Below are 19,884 nucleotides of genomic sequence, written 5' to 3'. Positions count from 1 at the left end.
TGAAACACCCGAATCCGCTGCAACCCGCCCAGCCCCGCGCCAGCAGCCCCTTCCGGCGGCAGTATCGAAGCCACGGCAGCGGCCAACAGGCGGCGCGGAGCGCACGCCTGTTGCTGCCGCCGCGCAGCACACCGCCGCCGCCGCCCGTTCAGCCCTCCGCCGCCTGCAGCGCTTCGCCCGCTGCAACGAGAAAGCCCCTGATCGGCGCCGCATCAAGCGGCAGCCTGCCCCCAGCTACTGCCGCGCCAGAGCCCGTAGCCCAGCCGCTCCGCTGATGTGCGTGATCGCATTCCGGCTGCTGCTGGCTGCTTGCCCGCCCCCCCCCCCCGCCCCCCCCCCAGCCGCCGCCTCGCCATCGCCACGCCACGCCACGTCCGCCGCCGCTGCTGCTCGCCACTGCCGAATACTCTGTTACTGCATATTGAGAGGGACTCGTTGGGGGCGGGAACACAAGAATGTAGCTCTTTCTGCAGGTGTTACACGCGACTTCTTGCTACACGCTTAGTCCTTCACCAGCAGGCCCTTCTCGGACACGTAGATGCCGTCCAGGAACTTGCGGATGTCCAGAACGCGCACGTGGCACGACTGGTTGATGAGGGCAGCGGAGCGGGACACGTTCTCCAGGTCGTTGCCCTGCAGCACCAGCTCATCCTTGACACCATCCGAGCGGGCAATCTTCACGCCGTCCAGCATGTTCACCACGCGCACGCGCTTCTCGCCCAGGAAGTTGCGGATCTCCACCTTCTTGCCCTGGTTCTCGATGTTGATGTTGATGGGGAAGTGGGCATACACCAGGCGCATCTTGTACTCGAAGCCCTTGGTCACGCCCGTGAACATGTTCTTGACGTGCGAGCACACAGTGCGGATGGAAGCCAGACGCTTCTTCTTGCCGAAGTGGCAGTCCACCTTCAGCACCTTCTGTCCATCCTCCTCCGTGAGGAACATATCGACCGCCAGGTGCTTGAAGTCGCGGGTCAGGGTGCCGCGCGGGCCCTGCAGGAGCAAATTTAAGAGCCATGAGCCGCCAGAAGCGCCAGAGCGAGCCCAGAGCGCGCGCAAAGCCATGCCGCCACCGCCGCCGTACCTTAACGCGGACCGCCCGGCCCTTGACCTCGATGCTGATGCCCGAAGGCACAGGCAGGGTCCGGCTGGCCAGAAGCAGCTTCATTTTTGCCCGGTTGAGAAAGAGAGGGTGGGCTGCGACCTCGCAGGCTTTCTCGCTGGTCGGCCCCATGCGCCCATGCAATGGGCCTCCTGGAGTCGCTCATTCCGCGCTGCTAGCGCCCCCAGACCGTCAAACCTAATACTGTTACCCAGCTAGTGCAGGCGCATAAGCGGGAGGCGCGACCTAGCGAGAGCAATCTGCCCATTTCACAGAATTACCCTCGCCTCTACCAGGATAAACGTGTGTTTCATCCTAGAGACACATTAAATAATACATAGGGGGCCGCTGCGCCCGCAGCCATGGCTGACGACGAGCAGCGGGCCAAGGGCGTGCCCTTGACGGGCGTCGTCTACGATCAGGACCTATATGGCGGGGGCGACCGCGCTGGATATCGTAGTGAGCTTGTTGAAGAGGAGGAGGATGATCAGGACTACGGGTAAGTGCCGGGCGGCCGGGTCGGGCGCGGCATTGTCGGGGGCTGACGTTGGTCCCTGCTGGGCCCCCCACGCCTTCTCGGGCGGAACGGGTCGCTTGCAGCATCCCCGCGCACCCATGCGGCGGTCCTGACGAATGCACTGTTGCTGCTGTCCACTTAGGGCGGGGTATGTCGGGGTAGCCGGAGCTCCCTCTGCATGCTCTGCCCCTTTCCCACACATGCAGCCCGTTTCGCTGCACTCCACATCCCTGCTCCTGGCCCGCCGCAACCAACCCCCCTATCACCTGCTCGCCCCCCCCCTCCCTCTCACGCAGCGGCCGCAACCGCGGCTTGGGTTCCGCCGCAGCCGCCGCTCGCTCCACCATCCCCGACGAGCCGGCGGAGGACGGGCCGGGCGGGCTGGGCTTCGAGCAGCCCAAGAGCATCTACGAGCGGGAGGACGACTACCGCCGCCGCCGCCTGAACCGCATCATCTCGCCCGACCGCAATGACGCCTTCGCCATGGGCGACAAGACGCCGGACGCGCGCGTGCGCACCTACGCCGACATCATGCGTGAGCAGCAGCTGCAGCGCGAGCTGGACAACACCATGGTCAACATCGCGAAGAAGAAGAAGGAGGAGGCGGAGGCGGCGGCCGCCGCGGCGGCGGCGGGCAAGGCCGCCGCGCCGTCGGCCACCACCACCTCGTCCATGCCAGCGCCGGCGGCGTCGGCGGGCGATGCGGCGGCGGCGGCGGCCGCGGGCAAGCGGCGCAACCGCTGGGACCAGTCCGAGCCGTGAGTGCTGGGGCATCGGGTGGGAATGGGAAGGGGAATGGGCAGTGCGTCCAAACTTAGGCGGATAAAATTAATCCCAGGCAAATGGAGGCCAACTTGTAGATGGGGAGGGGCGAGGGGCGGGGTATCTGTTTGGGGTCCGGGGTTCAGGGGCGGGAGGGTGGCGCGGAAGTTGAAACCAGTTGCCAGCCGCGCCCGGACACAGCCGCGCCCGGACACAACGACGCATGGCAGCCACAGCGCATGCGCCAGGATCCTGCAGCGCCAGGCGGGGGGCAGGCGGGTTGGCGGCAGTGGGGGCCGGCGGATTTGACAACCTCCGTCCCCACTAGCCTATGCAGGCGCAAAGGTCGCAGTCACAGCCGCACGTGTCACCTGCCATGCACGTGTCAGCTACCTCCAGCCCGGCCCTCCTGCATCCCTGCAACCCCTTCCCTCCCCTCCCTTACCTTGCCCCCACTGCCCTAACCTCGCAACGCTCCCTTTCCTGGTCCCCATCGCCCCGCAGCGCCAAGAAGGCCCGCTCGGAGTGGGACACGGACGGCGTGGAGGCCACCCCCGGGCTGGGCAACCGCTGGGACGCCACGCCCGGCGCCGGCCTCACGGAGGCCACCCCGGGCGCCAACCGCTGGGATGCAACCCCGGGAGTGGGGGCGGCGGACGCCACGCCGGCGGCTGGGCGCTGGGATGACAAGCCAGGCGGCGGCGCGGGCGCGGCGGGCGGCCGCCGCAACCGCTGGGACGACCCCACGCCAGCGCGGGTGGGTGTGGGGGTTGTGAGCGGGTTGCTGTCGTGTTCCGCGATTGGGCGGATGTGTTTGCAACTGTGCACGTGCATCTGCGTACAGCGTTTTGCTGTGCGTGTGTGGTGGGGTTGCGGAAGATGTGGTCGGGACCGTGACCTTTGTTGCGCCCTTGTGAGGCACCTGCACTTGCCTCGCGTGCCCCTCTCATGTCGACACGCCACCAGCCCCTTTCTTATTCCCATTCCCCGCCAACCCCCACACCCTCCAGCCAAGCGAGACGCCCGCGGGCAGCTGGGGCGGCGAGACGCCTGCGGGCGCCGGCGCCGGCACCACCAAGCGCTCGCGCTGGGACCAGACCCCCGCGCTGGGCGGCGGCGCCACCCCCGCCGTCGGCGTCGGCGTCACCCCCTCCTTCTTCTCCGCCGCCACGCCGGCCGTGGGCGCCCTGGGCTCCACGCCGCTGCTGGGCATGGAGACGCCGTCGCTGTCGGCGCTGGGCATGGGCGGCGGCGCGGGCGGCGGCGCGGGCAACGTGCCGCTGACTCCGGAGCAGTACCAGGAGATGCGGCTGCAGCGGGAGATGTGGGAGCGCAACCGGCCGCTGAGCGATGAGGAGCTCGACGCCATGCTGCCGGGGGAGAAGGACGGCTACAAGGTGTGCGTGTGTGCGGCGAGAGGGGGCGGGGTACTGATTTCCAACTCCAGAATAAATCATTGCCAACGGGGGGGGTGAAAATGTGGGCAAGGGAGATTGCGTATTGATGGAGAGAGGGGCGTTTGCAGCTGCGGTCGTGTGTAAAAGGAATGCGCATGCAGGGAGGGGTGGTAGCGTCACTCTGTGTGCGTGTGGGCATTGTGAAGCAGGTGTAGCGTTGGGGGCGGGGCGGGTGGGCGTAAGCGGCGCGCGGCAGCAATCCGCAGCATGAGTGGCGCGAGGTTGGGAATGGGGATGGGGACGGGGTTGGGGCACAACAACGGGGAACCAAACAGCACTGGGAGCACTGTCACACTGCCCCACACATCCCGCTTGACGTATTCACCAGCCCGCACCCATCTGCTCGTTCGTTTCTCACCTCACCTTCCCTCACGCCGCCGCCCCCCTCGCCCCTTCCACAGATCCTGGCTCCGCCCGCCGGCTACAAGCCGGTGGTGGACCCGGCGCGCAAACTCATGGCCACCCCCACGCCCCTGGTGGGCGGCACGCCGCTCTACGCCATGCCCGAGGTGAGCGGGGAGGCCGGGGGGGGGGGGGAGGGAGGAGGGAGGCAAGGGGGGGGAGGGAGGAGGGAGGCAGGGGGAGGAGGGGGAGGTGTCAGGGGGCGTGGGATGGGTGAGAGAGGAACGGACATTGGTATTGGATTGACAAGTGTGTGGGTTTGTGCCGCCAGGTGGTTGCGGCGGGCAAACACGTCCGCACCCGCATTGCTCAGCACGCGCACGTGGCCCACACCCGCTCTGTTCCGCTCACGCCGCTCTCGCGCTGGCCCTGACCTGCTCCCTCCCGCATTCCCCCCGCTCTCCCCGCCCCGCCCCGCCCCGCCCCCGCCCGGCCCCGCCCTCGCAGGACAACCCGGCGCTGAAGGCCGACCTGCCCATTGCGCCCGAGGGGCTGCCGGAGATGAAGCCGGAGGACATGCAGTTCTTCAGCAAGCTGCTGCAGGTGGGCAGGATTGGGGTGGGGTGGGGTTGCGCACCTGTGCGAGAACGGCGTGTGTGTGATGGGGGTGACGAGTGAGAGTGGCGGGGGGCGTGTGTGTGTGTGTGTGTTGCATCACGACACGGTTGCCCAAGGGGACATGCACACGGGCACGGGGTGGCGCCACGTGGCAGAGGGACGGAGGGCAGCGGGGGGTTTGTGGGTGTTCGGATATGACAGGACACACCTGCCTCCGACTTGGCGGCGGGCGGGAGCTGCCCTCGGGTCCTCTGCAGCCGCACACACCACCCTACACCACGCCTCACGCCTCACCAACCCCCCTCCCTGCCCCTCCCTGCCCCTCCCCCTCCCCCTCCCTGCCCCCCACCCCCAATTAATCATGAATGTAACCCCCCAGGACGTGGACGAGGCGGAGCTGTCCGCGGAGGAGGCCAAGGAGCGCAAGATCATGAAGCTGCTGCTCAAGGTCAAGAACGGCACGCCGCCGCAGAGGAAGAGCGCGCTGCGGTGAGCGCGGGGGGAGCAGGGCGCCGTGAAGCTGCGTGTACGGCAGCGGGTCATGTGTGTTTGTCCGTTTTTAGGGAGGGAGTTCGCGCTGGTCGAGACCGTTGAGGAGAGAGCGCCGCGTCTCGCACTCGCTCCCTCGCCGTCTCTTGTTCCCCATAAATCCGTATCCTGACCCATTCCTGCTTCTCCTCCCCCTCACCTCCTCCTCACCCCCTTCCCCTCCTGCTGCTGCTGCCCCCAGCACGCTGACGGACAAGTCGCGGGAGCTGGGCGCGGGCCCGCTGTTCAACGCCATCCTGCCGCTGCTGATGCAGCCCACCCTGGAGGACCAGGAGCGGCACCTGCTGGTCAAGGTCATCGACAGGTGTGTGTTTTGGGGGTTGTAAATACCAGCCCAAACAGGGGGGGTGTTCGGTGAGGGAGGGGGTTTATGTGGCGGTTTTGTGGGTACATAGCTGCGGTACGGGGGTAGACGCGGTCGTGGGAGGGGAGGAGGGGAGGGGAAGCGAGGCAAACGGCACGGATGCGCAGGGTGACGGGCTGCAAACAACGGGTCTGGGCGCCTCCAGGCAAGCATGCATACCCCCTCCCCTCACGCCTTCGCTTCTTAAACAATCATGAATGTAACCCCCACCACACACACACACACACACAGGATCCTGTACAAGCTGGACGAGCTGGTGCGCCCCTACGTGCACAAGATCCTGGTGGTCATTGAGCCGCTGCTGATCGACGAGGACTACTACGCGCGCGTGGAGGGGCGCGAGATCATCGCCAACCTGTCCAAGGCCGCCGGCCTGGCGCAGATGATCGCGGCCATGCGCCCCGACATTGACAACATCGACGAGTACGTGCGCAACACCACCGCGCGCGCCTTCAGCGTGGTGGCCAGCGCGCTGGGCATCCCGGCGCTGCTGCCCTTCCTTAAGGCCGTGTGCCTGTCCAAGAAGAGCTGGCAGGCGCGGCACACCGGCATCAAGATCGTGCAGCAGGTGGGGTTGTGTGTGTTTGTGTGTGTGTGTGTGTGTGTGTGTGTGTGTGTGTGTGTGTGTAGGGTGGGGGTATAGCTTTAGGTGGCTTTGTTTCGGGGTACAGCTTCACCAGGTGCGCGCTTGCACCCGTGGCATGTGACCGTGATTCTGAGTGCGTGCTAAGCCGCCGCCTGCTCACGCCGCCTCACCCGCACCCCCACCTCTCACCCCTCACCTCATCCCAACCTCTCACCCACCCCCTGCCCGCCAGATCGCCATCCTGATGGGCTGCGCCGTGCTGCCGCACCTGCGCTCCATGGTGGACATCGTCAAGCACGGACTCAAGGTGGGGGGGGGGAGGGGAGGGGGAGGGAGGGCGAGGGAGCTGGGAGGAAGTGGGCGCCGGAGGGACAGAGGGTCGGGAGGGAGAGGGGTTCAAGAGGGGGTGAAACCACGGTGGGTGAGAGCATGCGAGGAGGGCGGGGCAGGGAGGGTGTGGGTGGGTGAGGGCGATGGGCGTCGAATACGAATGGCGGTAGGCGGCGCTGCGCGGCAACCACACACACACTCACACCGACGCATACACACGTTGCTGCCTCCCCTCGACACACGCCACACCCACCCACACCCCACACATGGCCCCACAGGACGAGAACCAGAAGGTCAAGACCATCACTGCGCTGTGCCTGGCGGCGCTGGCGGAGGCGGCCACGCCCTACGGCATCGAGTCCTTTGACGACGTGCTGGAGCCGCTGTGGCGCGGCATCCGCTCCCTGCGCGGCAAGGTGCGCGTGTGTGGGAGGGGAGGGGAGGGGAGTGGGGTAGGGGGGGTGGGGATGGGGAGCAGCTGGGAAGGGAGGCGGGGCAGGCGGAGCGCTAGGGAGGCGGGGAGTTTGAAGGATGGGGTGGGGGTGGGGGCTTTGGGGAAGACGTTGAAACACGCGTCCCCTCTTGACGTCCGCGCTTACATGTTGAATACAAACCGTTCGCGTGGATGCCCTCCCCCCACCGCCGCGGCCGCCCTGCCCACCTTGTCATCCTCGTCCACATCTCACCACCCCATGACCCACATCTCATCTCCTCATCCCCACCTCTGCCTCACTGCCCCCCTCCCCCACAACGCGTCTACTATGTTACTGTACCTGCCTACGCCTTCACTTTTTAATTAACCATGAATGCAATCCCCCACCTGCCCCCCTCCCGCCTGCCCCCCAGGTACTGGCGGCCTTCCTCAAGGCCATCGGCCACATCATCCCGCTCATGGACGCCGAGCACGCCTTCTACTACACACGAGAGGTGGGGTAGCTGTTGTTGGGGGTGGTGGCGGGGGCCGTTGGAATGTGCTGGCAGGGTGCCCTTGCACGTAAATCACACCCACCCAAATCTGCCCACTCTCAATCAACACAGCACTCTATCTCTCCGGTATTCACTTTCCAACTCCGCTTCTTCTTACTGACTCATGACTGTTACCCCTGGTCTACCGCCTACCACTTCCCTAACTAACCATCAATGTAATCCCCCCTCTCCCCTCTCTCCCCCCTCTCCCCTCTCTCTCCCCTTCAGGTGATGGTGGTGCTGCGGCGCGAGTTCGCCACGCCCGACGAGGAGATGAAGAAGATCGTGCTCAAGGTGGTGAAGCAGTGCGTGGGCACCGAGGGCGTGGAGCCCGACTACATCCGGGCGGAGATCCTGCCCGACTTCTTCAAGGTGTGTGGGGGGAGTGTGGGAGTGTGGGATTGAGAGGAGACTGCTGGAAGGGGCAGCGGGGGCCGCGGGGTAGAGTTGTTGCGGCGTGAGGAGGACTTTGAAAGGACGGAGGAGCGGAGCGGTGAGCCTCCCCTCTACCCCCGGGCGCGCGCATACGCACGCACACTTTTTCTGTCTTCCGGCACTGACACTGGCACACCCGCTCTCGCTCGCTGTCGCTCTCGCCCGCCCTGCCCCAGGCGTTCTGGAACCGGCGCATGGCGCTGGACCGGCGCAACTACAAGGCGCTGGTGGAGACCACCGTGGCGCTGGCAAACAAGGTGGGTGGGGTGGGGGGGGGGGCGTGGTGGGGTGAGGGTTGGAGGGCTGGGGGGCTGGAGGGCTGGGGGTAGCTGCCCAAGCAAGACGTGAGCGGTTAAACCACAAGCCAGGGCTCTCTAAGCCCCGGTGCTCTTCCGCTACTACCGTATCCTCCTCACTGCCCGCCTCCCTTCCCTCCTCTCCCACTTTTCTTGGCTACGCCTTCGCGTCTTAAGTAATCATGAATGTAACTCCCCACATCCAACCCCCCCCCCCCACACACACACACACGCACCCCCAGGTGGGCTGCTCCGACATCGTGTCGCGTGTGGTGGAGGACCTGAAGGACGAGAGCGAGCCCTACCGCCGCATGGTGATGGAGACCATCGACAAGGTCATCACCGAGCTGGGCGCCGCTGACGTGGACGCGCGCCTGGAGGAGCTGCTCATCGACGGCATCCTGTACGCCTTCCAGGAGCAGGTGGGGGAGGAGGGGCCGGGAGGGGGCGGGGAGGGAGGGAGGGGGAGGGGCGGGGATGTGAGGTGGGGAGTCAGGAGGTGGGGAAGAAAGGGGCGTGATGGGTGGGCGTGCGATGGGAATGGGTGTGGTGCTTGGGTGTGTGCTTGGCCTGATGCCGCGCAGCCGCGCCGCTGACGTAAGGACGTAAGGACACCGGTGGCACACCCGGTTTCCTTGCATCCGTCCTTATCCCGCCCGCACACCCTGCCTCCCCCCTGTGCCGCCCGTCCCCCCCCCCGCTCCAGGTGGCGGACGACTCGCCGGTGATGCTCAACGGCTTCGGCACCACAGTCAACGGGCTGGGCAAGCGCGCGCGGCCCTACCTGCCGCAGGTGCGCGAGCGGGAGGGAGGGCGAGGGGAGTGGAAGGGAGGAAGGGGCAGCGCTCCAGTGTGAGGGCACTTTGATTGTGTGCTGCCTGGTAGCCTGCTATAACTTAGCCAACAATCACACGCACGCACACATGCACACGTGTGCACAGATCTGCGGCACCATCAAGTGGCGCCTGAACAACAAGAGCGCCAAGATCCGGCAGCAGGCGGCGGACCTCATTGCGCGCATCGCGCCGGTCATGAAGGCGTGCGACGAGGAGGGGCTGCTGGGGCACCTGGGCGTGGTGCTGTACGAGTACCTGGGAGAGGAGTACCCCGAGGTGAGGGCGGGGGCGGGGGGTTGGGGTGGGGGCGTGTGGAGATGCCAGCCCGGACCGCATGGAACGCCTCTGTGTTGTTGTGGGCGAGGAGGAGAGGGGCCTCAAAAGGGCGAGGAGGAGCGGGGCGGGGGGCCGGGCGTGTGAGGAGGCGTGTGTGTTGTGGGTGGGGGCGTGTGTGTGTGTGTGTGTGCGGTGGCGGGGGGTCCGAGAATGTCCCTCGCCATTCCCAGAGATGAAACAAGCGGGCGGGAAGTGTGGGGGGCAGGGGGCAGGGAGGGGGCGCTTGGGGAAGGGGGCCAGGAGGATCAAGTGAAGCGGTGCCAGGGGAAGGGAGAAAGGGAGCAGGCAGCCAGAGGGCAAGATGCTTAAGGAGGCTGTTGAGGGAGGCTTCTAGTTGGCACCGCTCAGGACACTGGTGGCCTGCCGTGTCCGCTCTGCCCAGCTGCCGCTGCCCCCACTCGCTCTGCTCCCCCTCATCTCCTAACCCCACATGCCCCCCTCTCCCCCCCCTCTCCCCCCTCTCCCCCCTTCTTAAATACTCATGAATGTTACCCTCCCCCTCCCCTCCCCTCTACCCTGCCAGGTGCTGGGCTCCATCCTGGGTGCGCTCAAGGCCATTGTGAACGTGATCGGCATGACGCGCATGACGCCGCCCATCAAGGAGCTGCTGCCGCGCCTCACGCCCATCCTCAAGAACAGGCACGAGAAGGTGCGGCGGCAGGGCAGGAGGAACGGGGGTAGGGAGGCGCGGGACAGGGGGGGCGGGGGACATGGGCGGCGGGGCTTGTGGAGGCAGCCTGGGGAGGGGCGGGCGGTCGAGGGGGTTTGTTCGCCAGCATCACCCCGCCACCTCTTGGCCGGGCTCGCTTGTGGCTCCCTCCCGCTTCAGCACTCATCTCTGCCATAATTCCTTGACAGTCGGGACGCATGTCCTTGGGACTGGGCATAATCCGCGTCTTGATGAATCCTTGTCTTGTCTAACCATGTGCATGAACCCGCCCTCCTCCCCCCCCCCTCCTCCCCCCCCTCCCCCCCTCGCCGCCCACAGGTGCAGGAGAACGTGATCGACCTGGTGGGTCGCATCGCCGACCGCGGCCACGAGTACGTGCCGGCGCGCGAGTGGATGCGCATCTGCTTCGAGCTGCTGGACATGCTCAAGGCACACAAGAAGGCCATCCGCCGAGCCACCGTCAACACGTTCGGCTACATCGCCAAGGCCATCGGCCCGCAGGTGCGTGTGGGCGTGCGCGCGCGTGTGTGTGTGTGTGTGTGTGTGTGTGTGTGTGTGTGTGTGTGTGTGTGTGTGTGTGTGTGTGTGTGTGTGTGTGTGTGTGTGTGTGTGCGTGTGTTAGATGAGCACACAGGGAGAGGGTTGATACCGGGTGTGCAACATGCGAGCGTATGCGTGTGCACGGGTGCGTATGTGTGTGTGTGTGTGTGTGTGTGTGTGTGTGTGTGTGTGTGTGTGTGTGTGTCTGTGTCTGTGTGGGCCCGGTGGGCCTCAGGGTGTGGCGGTGCTGGGGACGTGCTGTGGGTGTTGCAGCTGACCTCGGGCCGGGCAGCGCAGCCGCCGCGTGCAATGGCGCGCCGCCATCCCCTGACCATTACACCTGCACCAACCCCAACCTCATCCCCCTCCACCTCCGCCTGCCCCTGCCCCTCCCACCACCCACCACCCCCAGGACGTGCTGGTGACGCTGCTGAACAACCTCAAGGTGCAGGAGCGCCAGAACCGCGTGTGCACCACCGTGGCCATCGCCATCGTGGCCGAGTCCTGCCAGCCCTTCACCGTGCTGCCCGCGCTCATGAACGAGTACCGCACGCCCGAGCTCAACGTGCAGAACGGAGTGCTCAAGGCGAGGGGGAGGAGGAGGAGGAGGAAGGCGGGGAGGGACCCGGGAGGGGCGGGCGAGAGGAGGCCGCGACCAAAGGCTGGCTGAGTTGCAGTGCAGACGTGGCGTGGCGTGCCGCTCGCTCACTCCCTCCCATCACCCTTGCACCTCACGCACGCCCCCCCCCCCGGGTACGACTTCACTTCGTAAACTTAATGCAGGTAACCCCCCTTAGTGTAACCCCCCAAAACACACACACACACACACACACACACACACACACACACGCCCCCCACACCCCACAGGCTCTGTCGTTCATGTTTGAGTACATTGGCGAGATGGGCAAGGACTACATCCACGCCGTGACGCCGCTGCTGGAGGACGCGCTGATGGACCGCGACCTGGTGCACCGCCAGACCGCCGCCTCGGTGGTGGGGCACATGGCGCTGGGCGTGGCGGGGCTGGGCTGCGAGGGCGCGCTGACGCACCTGCTCAACTACGTGTGGCCCAACATCTTCGAGGTGTCGCCGCACGTGGTGCAGGTGAGGGGCAGGGGAGCTGGCAGGGGAGCTGGGAGGGGAGCTGGGAGGGAGCTGGGAGGGAGCTGGGAGGGAGGGAGGGGAGCTGGGGGAGAGGGAGGGGAGCGGAAAGGGGAAGGGAGGCGACATATAGGTTCCGAGTTGGGCGGGAAGGCAGCACTATCATGCCACGATCCTGCGCACCACGCGACCGTGCGGGCACAGGTTCTGCTGCACACCCCTGCCCTCCTTCAGTCCCCTAGGTTCTTGTCTTGGTCTACTCGGGCGCGGAATTATCGCAACCTCGCCCGTCTTCAGCGCATCCTGTGTGTCCCGCTTTTCCCAACCATCTTTGCAACCCTCCTCCCTCCTCCCCCTCCCCTCCCAGGCGGTGGGCTTCGCGGTGGACGGCTGCCGCGTGTCGCTGGGGCCCTGCCTGGTGCTGTCCTACGTGCTGCAGGGGCTGTGGCACCCCGCGCGCAAGGTGCGGCAGGTGTACTGGAAGCTGTACAACAACCTGTACATCGGGGCGCAGGACGCGCTGGTGGCCTGCTACCCCGCCATGTCAGACGAGGAGCCGCCGGCGGGCGCGGAGGCGGGCGAGGACGGCGCGCCGGCGGTGGGCAACACGTACGCGCGGCACGAGCTGGACATGATGCTGTGAGGCGGTGGTGGTGGTGTGGTGGTGAGGTGGTGGTGGTGGTGGTGAGGAGTTGTTGTTGGGTGGGGAGGAGCGGCGGCGGTGGGAGGTATGGGAGGTGCAGGAGCGCGGGGGTTGGGGTCACGGCGGAGGCCTGAGGTGGCGTACCTGCTAGGGGGATGGGGCCCGCGGCTCAGGCTGTAACGTTGTGGGGTCCAGCAGCGAGTGGGACGCGATGGGGTTGCGGCGCATGGGGCCGAGTGCCCGGTAGGCGGCTGTGTGGGGCCGTAGCGGCAAGGCCGTTCCTGTCCTGTCATTGCAGCGGCAGCAGCAGCAGCAGAAGGAGCGCTAGCTGTATCTAGTAGGATGATGTGCATGTGACTGGCGGATGTGGCGGATGCGATTTGAATCAGTTCGGTGTTGGCGGGGGCTCGGCCGGTGCTGGCTGGACAAGGCAGACCGCTGCATGTGCAGATGGGGGTGACACACGTGCTTTTGTGGATAGCAGACCAGGTGCTATGCAGGCCAGGGGTGCTGGTTGCAGGGCCCCGGTGGAGGTAGGACCAGCGTTGCCAGTGACCCCGGCTGTGGCTCCACGTATGGGCATTGCTGGCGCATTGCAAATACACGTGTGGGCGTTACTGGCACATTGCAAATCCATGTTTGCAAACCATGCAGCCGCCAGCACTCGGTCCTAAATTGGAACTGGACACACTCCGGTCGACCGGCATTTAAACGCATTCCGACACGACGTGTTCACCCGGACCACCCAGTATTCTGCCTGCACACAACATGGTGTCGATGAACACACCGCGCCCAGCAGGCAGTAGCCACTTCGTGCCTCAGCCCTATAGTCCGGCGGAGTCTCGGTCGCAGCAGCACAGGCTGGGAAGCACACCTTGTTAAACAGTGGCATCATGCCAGTCTGTGTGTGTTCGCCACGTCCACACCTGCATCACTCCCCGGTCCAGTGCTGGGCAGCAGCAGCCAGTGCATGGTGCTCCTGCTGCTGCTGCTGTTAGGCTGCTGCGTGTCCACGGCATGCACGCGACTGATGCCCCCCGCCTGCACGCCCCCTCGACCTCCTGTCCCCCCCCCCCCGCCGCTGGCGCCAGGCCTGGCCAGCACGTTGCCACACCGCCGCCATGCGCGCGCCGCCAACTGAGTAAGGGCGCCCTGCAGCCGCAGCAGTGGCAGCAGGCTGGGCGGGCGGTGGGCCGGTGGTGAGGCTGGCGACCGCCCGGCATCGTGCGTGGGAAGCTTCCGCCATCAGGCGCGCTTTCAGTATAAAGCTGCCGCGGTTGACTACGGCTGACACTGTGACAGGGGCCACTGCTGGCATGACTGCTGGTGCGGGCGGGCGGGCGGCGCGGTAGGTGCAATGCCGGCGCGTGCCAAGCCTTCGCTGTGACTGCATGGCCACGCACACGCCTGGCAACAACTGGTACAGGCGATGGGGCAGCAGTGGATGTTGAAGCGTTGTACTTGCTCGTGCTCGTGCTCGTGTATGTGTGACTTGATGGGGTCAGACGATGCACGTGGCACCCGAAGGTGCGTGATGAGCTCAGGGATGGCCGGTGAGAGGGAAGGATGCGGTGGCTGCATCTGTAGATTCTGTACTACATGGTTCTTGGCCGGTGTTGATGGGTGGTGTTGATAAACACCGGTCTTGGGCGGAGGAGTCGCCGAACTTCGGGACACGGGCCCGCCCCTTGCAGGTTATGCACACGCCGCAGATGCACTTGGTCATGGCCGCCGATATGGCAGCCTTGGTCGCCTTGGACAGTGTCCTGCCCTAGAGTGATGGAGACAAAGCTTACAGCTATGACAATGCATGGGACCCATGGGACCCATTGCGCTGAGCTCGCCGTGTTCATGCGGGTGTAACGCTTTGGGGCTGCGCAGCACGCACTCCGCCGAAGTGTCGACACAAAGGACAAAAGTAAAGCGAAGCCCCCCGCGGCCCCGCACCCTCTCCCTAGTCCAAGGCGGGGGTATCGCCTGAGGGTCTTTTTGAGCATCGCGATGGGAGGAAGGGGAGGGCGTTGGCAGCCAAGTGCCGTAGGCCTGCGGAGTGGGCGCGGATGTCTGGCCGTTTTGGGCAAATGGGCCTGGCCTCAAACCGGGTGCAGGCGGGGATATGATCGGGCCATCCATCGGGCCATCCATCGATAGCAGTGCAAGCGGCACGCCCGCGCTTGTGCGAAGCTGACAAGGCAAACCGCTGGCGCCCACCATTCAAATGCTACATTTACTCTTCCTTGGGAACTCGGCACCCGGCCCGATCCAACTCGCCCGGGGCGCCACTGGCTATTGCATATGATAAGAGCAATGCCTTCGGGCAAGCCGCGCAGCGGGTCTTGCGGGTTTTCGCGCGGTCAGTAACGCGCGCTACGGGCACGAGTCAGTGACAGTTTGCACTCGCCGTACCCTTCCTGGCGAACTTCCCATACAAAGGCCCGTTCTGGTCGTTCTTGCTCGTGTTATAAATAGCCTACAGCCCTTTTTCAAACATACAAGCTTCATTAGCGCGTTCTCGCTTATATCAAAAGACCCCTTGAAACTTTTACTCGCTCTCTACAATCACGATGGCTGTTCCTTCTTCCCTCAACATGACCGGTGACGCGCGCATTGACTGGTGAGTGCGAACGCGGGGCAGGGCCAAAGCAGGGGCCGACGCGGCGACGGGTGTCGTCATTCGCGATGGACCGGCGACCTGTGTCGCGCTTCGTAATCGGGGGTTTGGTCGCTCGTCTGGGGCCATTCGTGACGTCTAGATGCTGAAATAGGCGGCCCCAGAGGCAGGGGATGAGTTTGACCGCAACCACCCTTTGGTTGCACGCTCCTGTCAGCATCTTGCTCGCTCCTAGGCAGCCTTGTCGGGCGAGAATCGGCGTACCATAAGATTGGCGTGGCCATGAGACATGCAAAAGTCATCGCTGCGATGGGCCTGTCGCTGACCGCAACTCCCCCTTACTTCACGTTCTTGCTGCCACAGGTGGCCGCAGCGCGACACCGCCTTCGCCGGCGGGAGCTCGCGCACCTCCCGCGCCTTCAGCCCCGTTGTGGGCTCACCCAGCCCCTACGCGACACCCAAGCTTCCCGAGACCATCGACTTCAACCCCAAGCCCGCAGCGCCCGTCGTGCCGGCGTCTCGTCAAGGGCTTTACGACCCCTTCGGCGCGTTTGACCCGGCCCCGTGCCTGCTGGCGGCGGCTCTTGGTAGCTATGGTTTCCGCCTGCACCCCCAGCCGCCCCTGCAGCCCTTTCCCGTGGCGGCGGCCCCGCTCGCACCGCCGCCACCGCGTCAGGTCGACTGGTCCTGGAGTCCGCTGTACGCACACGGCAGCAGCATTGGTCGTGGCGTTCAGTGGTGAAGGTAGCTTGTGCTTGGCGGTAAAGATACAGTAGTGGCATGCGCGGATATGCGCATGTGCACACCCCTTCACCTATCCCATCGCATCCATTTGCATGTACATAGCGCTTCATGCGCACATATTGCGGTTTTGTGTTTGCATTTGTTTTGGTTTGGTTTTGTCAGTTTGAAAGTTTGAGGTTTAGACTTGAGCTGCGGACACGTGATAAGATGCAGGACACTATAATGCCAGGACATTCAGTAAGGAGATGACTCCACCATGCAACATGGAGTGGAAGAATGCTTGCGCACACGGGCCACGGCCCTTGCTGCTTGTAACATCAATACGGTATTGGTGCGTGTGCTTCTTCTGCTGGGCGCCTTACGCAATGGCCTGCCTCCCTTGCCTGGGGACCTGGCGCGAACAGGGGCCGCACCATTTACTTACTTGGTTCCACAGCTGGGCACATCAGTCAACCATCAGCAGCGCTGCCCATACTTGCGTGCCGCGCGCGCGTGTCCTAAGCCCGCACGCAGTCCTTCCGCGCATTCGGTATTTCAGCCTCCAACCCCATGACCTCATACACCCAACCCACCTCATCTCGCGGTCCCTGTGCGCTGCTGCAAACACTACCAACCATGCATACGTACGCGCAGCACACAAACACAGCGTTGCATTGCAAACAGAGTCCGGATGCGTGGTCCCCTTTCTTGTTGTATCTGACACGCGGCACGCGTGCGGCACTGTAAGAACAAAATAGTCATTCTGCAGAACGTCACGGCGTGCCGCCGTCCCGGTACAATGAAATTACGACAATACCGTGTCAATATCTGGACCTAGCTAGGGAGTCTTTTGCTCCGAAGCGCCAAGCGACTGCGCCGTTCCGGCACCGCTCGGGCAGCTGCGGCGGCGGTTGCAGGCGCCGCTGCCGCCACCTCTGCAGCAACAGCAACAGCATCAGCATATGCTGCGACCTCCAAATGGCGGAGTGGCGGCTCCTGCCCGCACGCCTCCTGCCCGCACGACTCTGGCTTGCTCCCCAGCACTCCCTCCCGCTCATGCTCACCTCGCGGCCGCGGCCACGGCCTCTGCACCGCCTGTGACCCCGTCGCCTGCTGCTGCTGAGCCGCCCGCGCTGGTGGTGCTGCAGCCGGCAGCGCACACGCGCCGCACCCTCCACCCAAGCCGCTGGCGCTCTCGCCTGCGGGCTGCTCCTCCCCCTGCTGCGCTCCCACCGACTGCTGCTGGCCTCCAGCGCCAGCGGTGGCGCAGGCCGCAGCGGCCTGCCTCGCGCCGGCTCCTCCGGGGCTGCCGCCACCACCCCCCGCTCCAACCCGGCCCTCCTGCACGCGGTCTCGCAGCCGGCCCGCCCAGGACCGACCCGGAGACAGCTGCTGCCGCTGCGACGGCTGGGCGGGTCCCGCACTCGGCTCCTCCTCCTTCTCCTGCTCCTCACCGTCTCTCCATACCCCAGCGCCTGTACCGCGCTCATCAGCTGCACCCAGCCCTGCTGCCTCCGCCAGTGCTGCTGCTGCCGGAGAGCGCACCTCTGCCTGCTGACTCCTTGCATCCGCACCGCCGCCGCCCGCACCACCCGCTCCGGACATCACCGGCGGCGCCGCACTGACGCTGACGGCTGCTGCTGCTGCTGCTGGGCGGCGCGGCTCCAGCGCCAACACCTCTGGGCCATCCGAGTCGCCACCGCCGCAGCCGCAACCGCGAAGGCCGCCGGCCTCACCGCCGCCGCCCCCCGCACCCAGCTGCTCGGCCCCAGCGCTGCCGGCAACGCCCTCGGCTGCTTGGCCATCCCCGCCATCGGCGCCACTGGCGCCACCGGCAACGCCGCCTCCACCGCCTCCGCCGTCCTCGCCCTCTTCCTCCTGCTCCTCGCCTTCCTCGCTGTCTCCCGCCAGGTCCACCACATCCGCCAGCAGCTGCCATAGCGAGGGCGCGCCCGGGTGCGGGTCGGGGTCGGGGTCGGGGTGCGGGTGCGGGTGCGGGTGCGGCTCCGGGTGCGGGTCGAGGTGCGGGTGCGGCTCTGAACCGGCACGGAGCCCCGCTGCAGCAGCCCGCGGGTGGTCCTCATCAGCCGCATGCGGGGTGCGGCGGCGGCGGCCCCCAGCGAGCGACTGCGGCGGAGCTGGTGCGAGCGCCTGGTCGCGCGGATGTGGCTGGTGGGCTGACGCCGCGACCAAACCTTCGGAGCCAGCGCCCGCCTGCTGCCCCTGCCTAGCGTCCGCAGGCCCGCGGCCCTGCGCCTGCTCCTGCCGCTGCTGCCCCTGCTCCTGCTCCTGCTTCTCGGTTTCGTCCAGGATCTGGAACTCCCACACGTTGTCATCCTCGTCGTCGTCATCGATGAACGTCACCGCCCGCGGCGCCACCGGCGGCCTGCCGCGTTGCCGCTTGTTGGCGACTGCTGCCGCGGGCGCCGAGGCCTCGGCAGCCTTGCGCTTCGCGGCGTTACTTCCGCCACCTCCGCCGCCGCCGCCGCCGCCACCGCCAGCAGTAGCGGATCCGGGTGCGGCTTTGCACCCAGCTTTGCTCCCGGCCTTGGTCCCGGCGGCTGCCGGTGCCGCTGTGCCTGCTGCAGCCCCGCCCCTCACCTTTCCGCTGCCTGCGGCTGAGCCCTTCGAAGCAGCAGGCAGCTGCTGCTGCTGCTGCTGCTGCCGCTGCTGCTGCTGCTGCTGCTGTGCCGGCGGCAGCGAGGGCGCCGGTGGCGACTGGGAGTTGGGCTGGGTGGCGGGCTGGGAGGCGGCGGCGTCTGTGTCGTCATCAGTGGTGTCCAGGTACACGGGCTGGCGGCTGCCCGCGGCGCGGCGGCGCTGGTGGGCGGGCGCAGCAGCGGCCCCACCTGCGTGCGTGTGTGTGTGTGGGTGTGTGTGTGCGTGTGCGTGTGCGTGTTCAGCACGCACGTGAATGGAGGGCCCGGGCCGCGCGTGCAAGCGTGTGTGGCATATACACAGCAGCAGCATCAGGGCATGCGAGCTGCGCAGGTAGGTGCACACGGCATGTATGGCCCATGCAGCGCCGCGGCAGAGCCACCCGCGCCGCCCACACACGCGCGCACACCCACACACCCACACCTTACCACACCCAAACCCACACCCACACCCACCCACCCACACCCACACACGCGCGCGCACCCACCTGCTGTGCCTGCTGTGGTCCAGAAGCTGCGTATGTCGCGTGTGCCCAGCCGCCGCTGCATGCGCTCCGCCGCACGCGCCTTGCACTGCGCCTTGGTCACGTCTGCATGTATGCCGCCGGTGCCGGACATACACACACACACACGCACACACACACACACGCACACGCGCACACACACACACACACGCACACACATACGCACACACATGCACACATGCACACGCGCACGTGAGCCACAGGGGCAGTCTCCTGCTGTCGGTGCGCGGTCTTGGTGCCAGCAGCCGACCCAGCCATCTGTTCCCGCTTGCCTGCCCATTCATAGCATCCGCTCGCCCCCTTATGCGCCGTGCGGCCCACACAGCCACCCACCCACCTTTTACACAGCTCGCCGGTTCCACCACATCCCCACCTCACCCCCACCCCACCCCCACCTCACCACCAACCCCACCTCGCCCCCCCACTGCCTCACCCGCGTGGCACGCCACGCACAGCGTGCGCATGTTGTCCACGTCGCACAGCCCGCCTCCCGCGTACACGGGCGTGATGTGGTCCGCCTGCCAGGCCAGCCCCTCCGTGGCCTGACGCAGCAGCCGCTCCAGCGGCGCGGCGTAGCCGGGGCGGGCCAGGCGCGGCGCCAGGCGCTCCGCCACTGTGCGGCGCTTGGCCAGGTAGTCGCGGGAGGTGGCGCGGATGGCCTGGGGGGGGGGAGGGGGGCGTGTGTGTGTGTGTGTGTGTGTGCGTGTGTGTGTGTGTGTGTGTGTGTGTGTGTGTGTGTGTGTGTGTGTGTGTGTGTGTGTACACGTGTGCGTGTGTGTGTGAAACGGCATCGCGTACTGAGAAAGAACATGCTTGGCTTGACGGGTAAGTCACCATTGGGGCAGAACTTTCGTGCATTTCTGACGCTGCCGGTTTACCCTCCCATCCAACCCCAATCCCGCCTGCTGTGCCCAAGTTG

The 19,884-nt window shown here is 66.1% G+C and overlaps 4 protein-coding genes across 4 annotated transcripts; 2 read left to right on the top strand and 2 right to left on the bottom strand.

The window, feature by feature from the left end:
• Positions 1-464: 464 nt before the first annotated feature.
• On the bottom strand, positions 465-1,200 carry CHLRE_12g494050v5 (ribosomal protein L9). The gene is made up of 2 exons (XM_001700480.2): positions 1,085-1,200; positions 465-993 (listed from the first exon to the last, which is right to left on the bottom strand). The coding sequence occupies exons 1-2, from the start codon at positions 1,166-1,168 to the stop codon at positions 502-504; spliced, it is 576 nt and encodes a 191-aa protein (XP_001700532.1). The 5' UTR covers positions 1,169-1,200; the 3' UTR covers positions 465-501.
• Positions 1,201-1,300: 100 nt separating this feature from the next.
• On the top strand, positions 1,301-14,325 carry CHLRE_12g494100v5 (uncharacterized protein). Its single transcript, XM_043067970.1, has 23 exons — positions 1,301-1,601; positions 1,916-2,377; positions 2,886-3,138; positions 3,392-3,778; positions 4,240-4,347; positions 4,688-4,783; positions 5,178-5,287; positions 5,529-5,651; positions 5,943-6,279; positions 6,530-6,604; positions 6,906-7,043; positions 7,474-7,554; positions 7,822-7,965; positions 8,205-8,285; positions 8,567-8,746; positions 9,031-9,117; positions 9,266-9,436; positions 10,020-10,145; positions 10,485-10,667; positions 11,119-11,292; positions 11,574-11,810; positions 12,175-13,198; positions 13,542-14,325. The coding sequence occupies exons 1-22, from the start codon at positions 1,465-1,467 to the stop codon at positions 12,448-12,450; spliced, it is 3,966 nt and encodes a 1,321-aa protein (XP_042917940.1). The 5' UTR covers positions 1,301-1,464; the 3' UTR covers positions 12,451-13,198; positions 13,542-14,325.
• A 345-nt stretch (positions 14,326-14,670) lies between these two features.
• Positions 14,671-16,132, top strand: CHLRE_12g494150v5 (uncharacterized protein). Its single transcript, XM_043067971.1, has 2 exons — positions 14,671-15,064; positions 15,425-16,132. The coding sequence occupies exons 1-2, from the start codon at positions 15,015-15,017 to the stop codon at positions 15,801-15,803; spliced, it is 429 nt and encodes a 142-aa protein (XP_042917939.1). The 5' UTR covers positions 14,671-15,014; the 3' UTR covers positions 15,804-16,132.
• Positions 16,133-16,138: 6 nt separating this feature from the next.
• Positions 16,139-19,884, bottom strand: CHLRE_12g494200v5 (uncharacterized protein). The gene is made up of 4 exons (XM_043067972.1): positions 19,800-19,884; positions 19,399-19,624; positions 18,930-19,031; positions 16,139-18,633 (listed from the first exon to the last, which is right to left on the bottom strand). Exons 1-4 carry the CDS (start codon positions 19,821-19,823, stop codon positions 16,619-16,621), a joined length of 2,367 nt encoding a protein of 788 aa, XP_042917938.1. The 5' UTR covers positions 19,824-19,884; the 3' UTR covers positions 16,139-16,618.

Source organism: Chlamydomonas reinhardtii, chromosome 12 (genome assembly GCF_000002595.2).
Source record: "Chlamydomonas reinhardtii strain CC-503 cw92 mt+ chromosome 12, whole genome shotgun sequence".
Taxonomy (NCBI): domain Eukaryota; kingdom Viridiplantae; phylum Chlorophyta; class Chlorophyceae; order Chlamydomonadales; family Chlamydomonadaceae; genus Chlamydomonas; species Chlamydomonas reinhardtii.
The sequence above is the reverse complement of the archived record's forward strand: the minus strand, read 5'-3'. Positions and strand labels throughout refer to the sequence as shown.